Below are 12,611 nucleotides of genomic sequence, written 5' to 3' on the forward strand. Positions count from 1 at the left end.
TGTGTGTGTGTGTGTGTGTGTGTGTGTGTAGCCTATATATATAAAACCTTGCTACGTGTACTGCGTTTTAACCGAGACTTGTCATTTGCACTTATATATTGTTGCTCTTTTGTTAGTTTTGATTGCTTCTATTGTCCTCATTTGTAAGTCGCTTTGGATAAAAGCGTCTGCTAAATATCTAAATGTAAATGTTAATGTAAATTATATCATTATGTAACTAATGCTGATAAAAACGCCAATTCAGAGAGAATTCTGAGAGATAGCCAGAAAGAAATGAGAGTAAATATAGTCAGTAATACAAACAAATAATTATTAAATTATGAATAACAATTAATCCTGATAATAGCGTCAGTCATTAGTCAGTATGGATAAAGAAGGTTTGATGAATGCGGCAGATAAACCAGAATTTCATAAATTCATTTCATGACTTTTTTTTTTTCTTTTTTAGTTGTACTGCTGGAAAATCATGTGATAAACCACAACGAAATAAAATAAATAGTTGCTAAAGTTGTCGATTCCCTGCAGTGCAGGAAGGACGTCGTGCACGCACACACGCTCGAGATCTCCACGCGCTAGTCAGAGCAGATGCAGCTCGCGCACGCAGACGAACATCGCGCATTATTTCATTCGGAATTAAAGTGAATTAAAACGTCCTCGGTACAAGACTGGAGTTATTCGAGTTAAGGTAAAACTCCAATTCAGCCTTGTGTCTTTATGCTTTGGTAATTTCGCTTCATTCTGGGTCAGAAGAAATTGAGAGTCACGTAATCTGAAAGTTTACTTCTGTATACTTCTTTTCAAGCGCAAATGTATGTACAAACCTTAATTTTCAAAATAACGCGTGGTTAGTCATTGCTTCTGTTCAATACTTTACTAGGTATAAATAAATTAATATATATAATGTCATGTAACCCTAACATATAAAATATACATTGATCATGTATGTTATCAATTCTGTAATGTTTGTTAATGTTCAAGGTTACATTTTAAGTTAACTTGAAAAAGGAATAAAAGTCTTATTAAATTAAATTTAATAAAAGTGATTAGCAGGACAGCAGACATGTCATTTTATTATCTTTAAGACAAATAGGTACATACACAATAAATCTAATCAGCATCGGATATACCTTATTCTAATTATTTTTTATAGATATATACTATAAAGTATTAAATAAGATAAAAAAATATTAGCAATGGTAAAGTTGGAACATTGATTCAGGATCAGGGTCAGATAAGGACAAGCATTTAACTAGAGAGATTCACTACAATGAATAGGTAGAGTAGGCAGATTTTTTAAACAGCAAAAATGTTTATTATGTCTCCTGCACATTCACTCAGGGCTTTGATAATATTGTCAGTTCTGTCTGACTCAGCAGGATGTTCAGATTAGTCACTTTCTCAAATCACTTCAGGTCATTTCAGAGCAGCGGCGCAATTGTTTTTGTGCACTCAAGTCACATTTTGAAATGCTTCTTGGATTGTCTTAGTGGATAAAAGTCATCATATTAGAGGTTTCCATTAGCATTCCCTTACCCCACAAACACCCAGACTGACTCCACACAGTCCATCTATGCTAAATGCGTCTCCTTCTTGATGTTTTCTCAGAGTTAGAGTCAAGCGTCTCAAATGGAGACAGAAGCCATGGATGTCCAACAGCAGGACGGAGCGCAGGGCAGCGCACCGGACAGGGTCGTGCCCCAGGAGAATCATGTCCACACGACACAACCACAGGCCATCCGCAAACCTGACGTCACAGGTGAGAAGGATGTTTATGAAGCAAATTTTTGAGCATATGTAGCTTTTAAGCTTAGTTCGCATTGGAGAAAATGTATTTAAAATTGCAACATTTACAAATACAATTTTTGAAAGCATAATGACATTAACTTCATCCAAAAATGAAAGTTTGCTGAACATTTACTCACCCACAGGCCATCCAGGATGTAGATGAGTTTGTTTCTTCATGGGAACAGATTTGTAGCAGGAGAAATGTAGCATTACATCACTTGCTCAGCAATGGATCCTCTGCAGTGAATGGGTGCCGTCAGAACGAGAGTCCATACAGCTGATAAAAACATCACAATAATCAACAAATAATCCACATCAATCCAGTCCATCAATTAATGTCTATCCATAATATTAATGCACAGCTTAAATGCCATCTTCAAGCAAAGTCTAAAACAGTAAACAAACAGGAGATTGACTTTTTCACTGGAAGAAGCGTTATTATGGATTATGGACTCTTGTTTTTTTTGACCAGATGTCATGGTTTAAAATGAAAACCTCTTTATAATGGATTTGTTTCTTACAAACACACAGCTTTTCACTTCACAGGACATTCATTGATGGACTGGAGTGGTGTGGATTATTGTGATGTTTTTATCAGCTGTTTGGACTCTCGTTCTGACGGCACCCATTCACTGCAGAGGATCTATTACAAGCAAGTGATGTAATGCTACATTTCTCCAAATCTGTTCTCATGAAGAAACAAACTCATCTGCATCTTGGATGGCCTGAGAGTAAATACATTTTCATTTTATGATGAACTATTCCTTTAAATAATTGTCTGTGACTAACAGGTCCTGTCTCAGCTGAGATTGTTGACAGCGGAAGCAACGAGTCCCTGACAGATGGTGTCACAACCAATGACGACGCTTTACTGCTTCCTGACCACATACCTACAATTTCACGCAAAATAGAGAAAGGCAATGGTATCTACATTTTATACGAACTGTAATGTATTAAAATGTCTTTTAATACATTACATTTACATACATTTGAATCAAAATGAATTTTAATAGGCCTATATTAAAATGTGATTTGAACACATTTCAGTGAAGCCCAGTCTTCCCAATGGCTCCTCTCCTCCAGTCAGTGGGTCTGCTATCATCCATACACCGCCGGCTTCTTCATCAGGAGGATCGACACCTCGCCCAATAACACAAAAGAAATGCAACGGACATGCAAAGTGCAACGGACACAAACACCCTCACAGAAAACACACGCCCTCCACCTCCAAGAGCCAGCAGAGCTTCAAAGGTGATGCTTCACAGATACAGAGAGTAGCTGGAGACGGTAAGAAAATCATTAGCTCTTTCAAAAATATATCTATTGGTTCAAGCCACAATCAAACATTCAACCATTTAGTGTCAATATTTTTATGTCTTTTTAGAGCACGTGGGGCATGTTTGAAAAGAGGCCTCCACCCACAGAGCTATTCGTAAATATAGGGCCTGGTCTTATCTTTCAACAACACTAGGACTGGCCTGTGGTTTTATCTTCATGTGTTTAATGGTCCCTTCACGTCAGCGCTTGATAATTCTTTCCATTAGGTCAAACGTCTCTGTTTGATGACTAACTCACATTAGTAGATAAATATATTCTTCTACATTAGATATCAGTGACTTTAAACACTCAGAGGGCTTGATGTTTTGATAATATCATGAGTTTGTGAGATTTTTTCAAATGTTGTGAAGGAATTCACATGATTTAAATAGATAAAATAAGAACATTCTGGTGGTATCACTATGTTTTTGTGTGCTTGAAATAGAAATGGCTAACAAAAATTACCTTATTTACTACATTATTTATAGTCAATATTTTTGAATGTAGAAAAAAAGATTGCTGTGAGTTTTCAGAGGGTAATATAAGTGTAAACATAACTAAATGATAATAAAAGGCCAGTAAAGACTTAAAGGCAGAGTAAGTGATTTCTGGTAGCCAATGTTGATATTTGAAATCACCAAAACAAACACGCCTCTACCCCAAAAGGGTCTTGCCCCTATTTTGATAGCTCCGCCCCACATATACGTACGCAACCCAGGCAACGATTAGTTCTGTGAAACAAAGCAAAACTAATGTTACACCGTGTCTACGGACGTGAGTGGCGCGGCGCAACAAATCCCGACAGAAAACTGCTGCCGGGTTCTATTTATGACGTGCTGACTCACATTTCAAATGGTTTTCAACGGTCGTTTGACCTCTTTCTCGCGTCCAGTGTAGGCAGACTTTAGTTGTTGTAGACACGGTGTTACTCACCTATTGAGAAGAAACAAAGCAACCTCGGCGTCCGATCGCAGGCCTCCGCTCCTTGAGTTCTCTCCAGCGCTGGAAAGCTGATCCGATATTTACACGGGTCCTACTTCTTGCCTTATCGTTCCGCAGACGTTTTCCTCTTTTGTTTTTTATCCGCCATCTCTATCTTTCTGTCACTCGGCTCGGCTAATGTCCGTCCCATGCACTGAAAGCTCTCTCCTCCACATCACGAGATGAGTAGACACGCCCCTTATTGCTGATTGGCTACAAGTTTGTTTTGCTATTCGGCCCGAATCAGTTTTCTAAAGTGTTTTTGAAAAATCACATACCCTGCCTTTAAGTTTGAATACTGTGATCAAAAAAATGATAATGTCACTCTCTTGATTAACATCAAAAAGTTAAAATCATCACAAAAAAAAAAAATAAATATCACAGCATAACTAGGTTGGGGGAAAAAGTGCATAAAAGTTATCAGAAAATGCATAAAACATTTTAGAAAAAAAAATTACTCAGTGGCAGGATATTGTAATTTCAAAAATGGCTTTTTTGTATTCTAAACTAAAGCTAATACATAATACCTTTATAGTTATTTTTCACCTTGAATAGATCAAAAGTGACAGTAAAGACATTTATTTATATATTAAAAAATATTTTTATTTCAAATAAATGCTTTTTTTTTCATTTCTGTTAAAGAATACTGAAAAAGGTATCACTGTTTCCACAAAAATATTAAGCAGCAAAACTGTTTAAAAAAGTAATAGCCTAGTAAGAAATGTTTCTTGAGCAGCAAATCAGCATATTAGAATGATTTCTGAAGGATCATGTGACACTGAAGACTGAAATAAAAGTTTTGCATCCCAGAAATAAATTACATTTTAAAGGGATCATATGATGCTGCTAAAAAGAACAGTATTTTGTGTTTTAAAATTGCAACATTTCACAATATTGTTGTTTTTACTGCATTTTTGATTAAATAAATACAACCTTGGGGAACAGAGAAACTTTCAAAAACATTAAAAAGTCCTTTGCATTGCATGTAAGTTTTACATCTTTCAAATAATATGACAAAGTCCTAATTATATCATTGCATGTCATAAGGTCACAAAAAGGGCACAAATTGTTTCAAATACTGTCATAAAAACATGTACGTTTATGGCTGTTTTCAGACTGCTGTGCACACTGCATCCTAGCCTGTCTGTTCTGCGAGGTGCTGTCATGGTGTTCGGCTGTGGCTCAGTGTTTGGCCTGCGGTCTGGAGTGTGACGCTCTCTGCTGCTGTGGGGAAGCAGCCACCGGTGGTCTGGCGTGCTGTGCTGAGGACACCTGCTCTGCCCTGCTGGATTGTGGGATACTGGAGGACTGTTGCCAGTCTTCAGACTGTCTGGAGATCTGTTTGGAATGCTGCTCCATCTGTTTCCCGACCTAAACGGGATTCTCTACAGAGTGATATCAAGTGCTCAAAGGACTGTAAGCATTGGATACAGTATATTATATTGTTTTCCAGCATTTTGTATTTATTCAGTATGAAGAATGAATTTGCTGCATCGATCAAAGTTGGACTGTTCTGTACGAGGCTACTCTCTGAGGCCTTAAACCTGAAGTGTGTTATTTTTTGTTTGTTAAAATACACACAAAATCCATGTTTGAATGTGAATCATTGCTTTGTTTATTGGAGAATTGACCAATGGCGTTAGTTCAGGAACTCTTTATCACTATTGAAATTCTGTTTGGTGACACTAGTGGCACAGAAATGACACACTTCATCTTTAACGGTGAAGAGCAAAAGATTTAGTTTACTGCACTTGCATTAACATTACCGTTCAAAAGTTTGGAGTTGGTAAGACTGTGCTGCAAAACATGATTTTGTTCTTGTTTTTCAGTACAAATATCTAAACCTTGTTAAATCAAGGTACTTGAGGTACTTATGATATTAGGTCTTGTTTTCTGGAGTTTATGCATAAAACAAGAAAAAAATATATTTTAGTTGGCTAAGAAAAATAATCTGGTTTTCCCTTTAAATTAAGTTTATTTGTTTTAAGCATAAACTCACTTAATTTTGCTGATTTATTTCAGACAACAAGACTTCATATCTTAGGTTGCTTCTCAAGTAAATGTATTATGATTCAAGAATTGTTAGAATTTGTAATTATTGTAATTAAAAACAACATAAATATTAGTAAGAAAATCATTTTCTGAAGGGTGTTTAACGTTTTTGACAATAAGGCTGCGGTTATTTGGTCAAAAAATACAATAAAAACTGTAATATTGTGAAATATTATTACAGTTTAAGTTTTCTATTTGAATACATTTTAAAATGTGATTTATTTCTGTGGATTTTCAGCATCATTACTCCAGTCTTTAGTGTCACATGATGATCCTTCAGAAATCATTCTAATATACTGATTTGCTGCTCAAAAAAATCCACCTTTAAGTGGAATAATTCTTTTTGCACTTGTGAGAGCTTAAGTTTTAAAGTTTTCCTCCAGTACGCTTAAAGATGTGTCACTCTTCTACATTCTCTTCTTCATTAATAATGAAGCAAACATGTGCATGCTTGAAAAGCCTGCATTAAACATTTTCATCAACTGTGATATTTTATATTGCTTAGAAAAAAATCTCAAATCTCATTTGTTCTGAAGAAACATTTTGTTTTAATAATACATTCTCTGTGTTTTGAAGAGTTTAGCATGACAGCTGAGATTGAGGCGTGAGGATCTTTTGTTCTCTGTTCGTTCTCAGCACTCTTATCTAAACTGTGTGTGGCAGGAAGGCTGGGCGATGCAAAAATAACCAGTCAGGATGACTATAAAGCGCTTGCATATTCCTCCGGGCATGTTGAATTTCACAGGCTTTCTCCAGATGACTCTGCCCAGTGTTTAGACAGCGGGCACTGCTCTAGAGAGAGCTGATGTTGAATCTGGCAGAGGGACAGAGATCTGAGTCCAACAAAAGCCACACAAGATCTACTGACACCACCTCCAGCACTCCCTTCATCCCGCTGAGAGTTACACATTATAAACATCAGCTAAAAACGCCCTATCTGCCCTCTATCACTGATTTCTTGAATATGTAATTCAGCAAATAACGAATTGTAATATTTGAAAATGTGTTTAGCAAGGTAGGTTTGATTTTGGCATTGGTAGGGACATAACAGACATTTATTTGTTTAATCAAAATTATTGCTAGGGACAATTTAGTAGTCACTGGATATTGGTAGGGACATGTCATAGCGTCCATACTAAATTCTACGCCCTTGAAAATAATAAGTGATGTCTGACTTTGGAAACTATAGTTCTCTCCTTAAATATGAAGAGGGCAAGCAACAAATTAATGAGTTAATCCAAAATTCAAACAAAGCGTATGGACATAATTTATAAATATATTAAGTCAGACATTGAAGTGACTTGCTGTTTTTGTCACTTTTCTGAGGAAGATGTCATGCATTTGTTTTAGCAAAGTACCCACACAGAAAGCATGTGAAAACTGCATCTCTATATTTAACCTATGTGTCTTTTTAAGTATGTGTCTTTTTAAAAACATGCTACACTAACCATAGTTTAACCATGGTATTTGTAGTAAAACTGTGGTTATACAAAAAGAAGAAAAACAAAACAAAACTGGTTACTACTTCTACTATAGTAAAACCACGGTTAATTTTTTCTTAAGGGATTTGTATTTGTGTATACTTTATTGCTTTTTTTCTTTGTTTTGTTTTTATAACTCTACTGCCTTAATAAATATAGAATAAAAATAAATCAGAAAAAAAGATTCGAGATACATGCTCCGAAGTTCCTATCTGAATCAAAAGATTCACGAACCCGCTTCGAAGTTCCGGTCTGAATCAAATGATTCACGAACCCGCTTCGAAGTTCCTATCTGAATCAAAAGATTCACGAACCCGCTTCGAAGTTCCGGTCTGAATCAAATGATTCACAAACCCGCTCCGAGGATCCGGTCTGAATCAAATGATTCACAAACCCGCTTCGAAGTTCCGGTCTGAATCAAATGATTCGCGATACGCAAAGTTCCGATCGAAATTCGCGATAAGCACTTAACTACACTATTTCATCATAAAAAAATTAAAATAATAAGGTATCACAGTTTCCACAGTAAAATAGTAAGCTACACAACTGTTTTCAACATTGATAATAATAATAAATGTTTCTTAAGCATCAAAACAATAGTATAAATATAGTTTAAGTTCTCAGTTTTTTTTTTATCTGTGCATTAGAATGTTTATTTTTTCTGTGCAAAAAATAATGTCTATCATACACTTTTACCATGATTTACAGAAGACACCCTCTAAAATTACATTTAGTTTGTATATACATAAAAAAATCTTGTCAAGCATATTTAGAATAAGACTCATTAGATGACATTTAAATTCTTCATTTAAAGATCACAGTGCAGCCCCCCAAAATTAATTAACTGTCATTTTAAGTCTTTACCATCCTTTATATATATATATATATATATATATATATATACAGTTGTGCTCATAAATTTACATGCACCTTGCAGAATATGCAAAATGTTAATAATTTTAACAAAATAAGAGGGATCATGAAAATTGCATGTTATTGTTTATTTAATACTGTCCTGAATAAGCTATCTCACATAACAGATGTTTATATATTCTCCACAAGACAAAATAATAAATGAATTTATAAAAATGACCCCGTTCAAAAGTTTACATACCCTTGAATCTTAATACTGTGTGTTTCCTGGATGATCCACAACTGTTTTTATATTTTGTGATAGTTGTTCATGAGTCCCTCGTTGGTCCTGAGCAGTTCAACTGCCTGCTGTTCTTCAGAAAAATCCTCCAGCTCCTGCACATTCTTTGGTTTTCCAATATTTTCTGCATATTTGAACCCTTTCCAACAGTGACTGTATGATTTTGAGATCCATCTTTTCACATGGAGGACAATTGGGGGACTCGTACATAATAATAATATAAGGTGAAAACATTTACTGATGCTCCAGAAGGCAACACAATGCATTAAGAGCTGGGGGGTGTAAACTTTTTTAATTGGATGATCAGGGTAAATTGTACTTATTTTGTCTTCTGGGAAACATTTAAGTATTTATGTAGCTTCTTAAGTACAGTGCCAAATTAAAAAAATATGATCTTTAAACAAAATAAGAAAAATGTACACATCATCATCCTGTTCAAAAGTTTACACCCTCTGTCTCTTAATGCATTGTGTTGCCTTCTTGAGCATCAGTAAATGGTTCCACCTTTTGTGATACTGTAGCTGTGTATGAGTCCCTCAGATGCCCTCAGTGTGAAAAGATGGATCTCAAAATCATACAGTCAATATTGGAAAGGGTTCAAATATCCAGAAGATGCTGGAAAACAAAAAAAAGGCAGGAGTTGGAGGATTTTTCTGAAGTACAGCAGGCAGTTGACCTGCTCAGGACCAACAAGAGACTCATGAACAGCTATCACAAAATATAAAAACAGTTGTGGATAATCCAGGAAACAACACAGATTATTAAATACAAACTTTTGAACGGGGTCATTTTTATAAATTCAATTATTATTTTGTCTTGTGGAGAATATATAAACATCTGTTATGTTAAATAGCTTATTCAGGAGATTACTCAATAAAAATAACATGCACTTTTCATGATCCCTCTTATTTAGTTAAAGGGATAGTTCACCCAAAAATGAAAATTTGATGTTTATCTGCTTACCCCCAGGGCATCCAAGATGTAGGTGACTTTGTTTCTTCAGTAGAACACAAACGAAGATTTTTAACTCAAACCGTTGCAGTCTGTCAGTCTTATAATGGAAGTGAATGGGAATCACGACTTTGAGAGTCAAAAAACGTACACAAACAAAACCAAATTAAACCCTGCGGCTCATGTGACTGACAGACTGCAACGGTTTGAGTTAAAAATCTTCGTTTGTGTTCTACTGAAGAAACAACCGCAAAGCAAGAAGAAGAAGACACGTCAGGCGCCGGCTGATGAACGCGGTCAGAACAGTTTGGACATTGCGGTGAAACTCAGAGGTAAAAAACGATATAAATACTGTTCAGTTTCTTGCACAGACCGATCGTTTCGCGTCTTTACGAGATTGTAGATAGAGTGTCAATGGTCCATTTGAGATATAGATGGCGGTAATGCACTTATAAGTCTGCGATCCGCCGTAAAGCAAGCATTTTGGGTGAACTATCCCTTTAAAAGTATTAACATATTTGTATATTCTGCAAGGGGTATGTAATCTTATGAGCTGTATATATATATATATATGCTGTAAAGCAATCAGGTTGATTGCATGTGGAGATGAGTCTTACGTCCTGGACCGTGGGCTGCAGGGAAGCAGGAAGGCAGTGTTTATTGTACAGATGTGCCAAGTGGCGTCAACAGGAAGTGGAGGAAATGACTGAAATGACAGTGCTGGGGCGACAGGATAGGCCACACGGCCCTAATCCAGGCCCGGTTCTGACCCAGCGCTCCTGCTCGCTGTTTCAAAGAGCCGCCACCACTCTGTGTCTGCAGGGACAGGAAGCAGCTTTCAGCATCACTGCACCAAAAAAGACAAAACACAGTTTTATACATCAAAGCCCAAATGTCACGCCAGAGCTCAACAAGTCAGTAGGACAGTGGGTCTGCTCTGCTTAGATCATTACAATCCTGCTATACTAGCAGCAGAAATCCAACTGAAGTGAACTTTTTATTTTTCATCTGTGCTTTTGTTTCAGTGGCTTACAAATGACGAACTGCATACACAATGTAAATGAGCATCTGGCGAGTCTCCTGTAATCTGTGACGTCTTTTCCTCAGGGTCTGCATGAAGGGTTCGCTAGACGACTGACCACAATCCTCCTTTTGTTCATTCAAGGTTTTGGAGAAGAAAGAGTGCTGACGTCGTGAAGACTCTCACCCATGAAGAACAACAAACTCTGCAGATTCTTCATGTCCGAGGAGCACCGCAACATTCAAATGGGGTGAAGAAATAATCATAACTTCCTTTATTTGGCACTTGAAGGTTGAAAACCACACTTATAAGACGTCTAAAACTTCTGTCCTTTACATGAATGCTGTTTCTCTTGTTTGAGCAATCCTAGATAGACCAAATAAGGAACAACCTTTAATTAAAAGTTCAAATAAAAATCAAATTCATTTAAGTATTTTTTTAACTGCATATATATATAAAACACACACACACATATATATGATTTAATAATAATAATTATTATTATTTTTAACTAGCCTATATATATAAATATATATATATATATATTATTTTATATATATAACAAATATTATTCAAAATATAAATTCAATATTAACAACATACACAAAAACACAAAGTAAATATTTAAAAATATCAATAAATACATTAAACTATATCAAAATATTAATTAAATTTTTAATTTTAAAAAGTATAGGCTACCCACCTGTGCAAACAAAGTCATTTGCTTAGTTTGAATTAAATGCAATAAACCGCTTGGCCTGCATTTTATTACAGGCAACTTCTTTATGATTTATGTTTCAATTACTCTGGTACTCTGATTATTTTCACACTTGGAAAATAATTTTGGCCTGCCACAAAGTGCTAATAAAAACAGCCCAGCTGGCATCTCGTCTCAGAACAAAGCGGACACTTCCCGTCCCAGTGTTTTATATCCTATCCGTGATAAAAGACACTCCCGCTCCCTGATGAAGGCTCAAGTGAACTATTAAAACTTGTTTTTATACAGTCTATGATTAAAACACACAATCGAGAAGATCTACCCAGAATGCAGTGCAGCCCAGGCAGATCTGCGGGTGGGCGCCAGGCCTCGTCCAAAACTAACACAGTTAATATGGGGTTAGTGAGATTTCAGAAGAAACAGAAACACATTTTATAGCAGGGAGGAGGAGAGCTGGAATAACAATAATATGGTGTTATACTGTGGTCAGGCTAAACCAACATAAATTCAGCGCTGAGTTTGACAAACAGTGGCACACAGAGCTGACACACAACAGAAAAGCGCATTGCGTTTGACAATTAAACAACATTCCCTGTAGTTTTATTAGCAAGAGCAAACTAATTATCTTGGTAGTTCAGTTTATGAAGACGAGAGTTATTAAAGTTACTGAAATGCGGTGATGTTAGTGACACACAAAGACGTGAGATGTTACTGCCCTCTGCTGGACAAACAACTGCAATTGCAACGTTAATAACAATAAAACCGTGTTAAATAAACAGGGTTAAATAAACAGGGTTAAATAAAACAGTGTACAGATGATATTAGGTGAATGCCTCAAAAGTACACTCTAAGAAAAACAAAATAAAAAAGCGGCCCAGTGTACCTTGTTAATATTTTTAAAAAATTCATATCGATTTTCACGTGTGGATTAATTTGCATGTGTGGGTCATATTTCACTCTAAATCAAAAGAAAAATATAACTATTTTGCATTAAGAAAATGAAGCCTGTTTAGGACCATAAAGAGTTGTTGCAGAGAGAGAGAGAGAGAGAGAGTCACCAGCTAGCTACGAAAACCATCCATCATTGTGGATATTAATGTCATTCAGTTTTATTTTTCAGTAAACAGCAGTGAAAACAGATTGTTTAATCTG

At 35.9% G+C, this 12,611-nt stretch overlaps 1 protein-coding gene across 1 annotated transcript; it reads left to right on the forward strand.

Moving 5' to 3' along the window:
- Nucleotides 1-573: 573 nt before the first annotated feature.
- LOC107743117 (myoD family inhibitor-like) lies at nucleotides 574-5,824 on the forward strand. Its single transcript, XM_016556242.1, has 5 exons — nucleotides 574-685; nucleotides 1,606-1,756; nucleotides 2,577-2,708; nucleotides 2,833-3,072; nucleotides 5,199-5,824. Exons 2-5 carry the CDS (start codon nucleotides 1,627-1,629, stop codon nucleotides 5,456-5,458), a joined length of 762 nt encoding a protein of 253 aa, XP_016411728.1. The 5' UTR covers nucleotides 574-685; nucleotides 1,606-1,626; the 3' UTR covers nucleotides 5,459-5,824.
- Nucleotides 5,825-12,611: the final 6,787 nt, after the last annotated feature.

This window comes from Sinocyclocheilus rhinocerous, unplaced genomic scaffold (assembly GCF_001515625.1).
Source record: "Sinocyclocheilus rhinocerous isolate Xijiao unplaced genomic scaffold, SAMN03320098_v1.1 scaffold797, whole genome shotgun sequence".
Lineage (NCBI taxonomy): Eukaryota > Metazoa > Chordata > Actinopteri > Cypriniformes > Cyprinidae > Sinocyclocheilus > Sinocyclocheilus rhinocerous.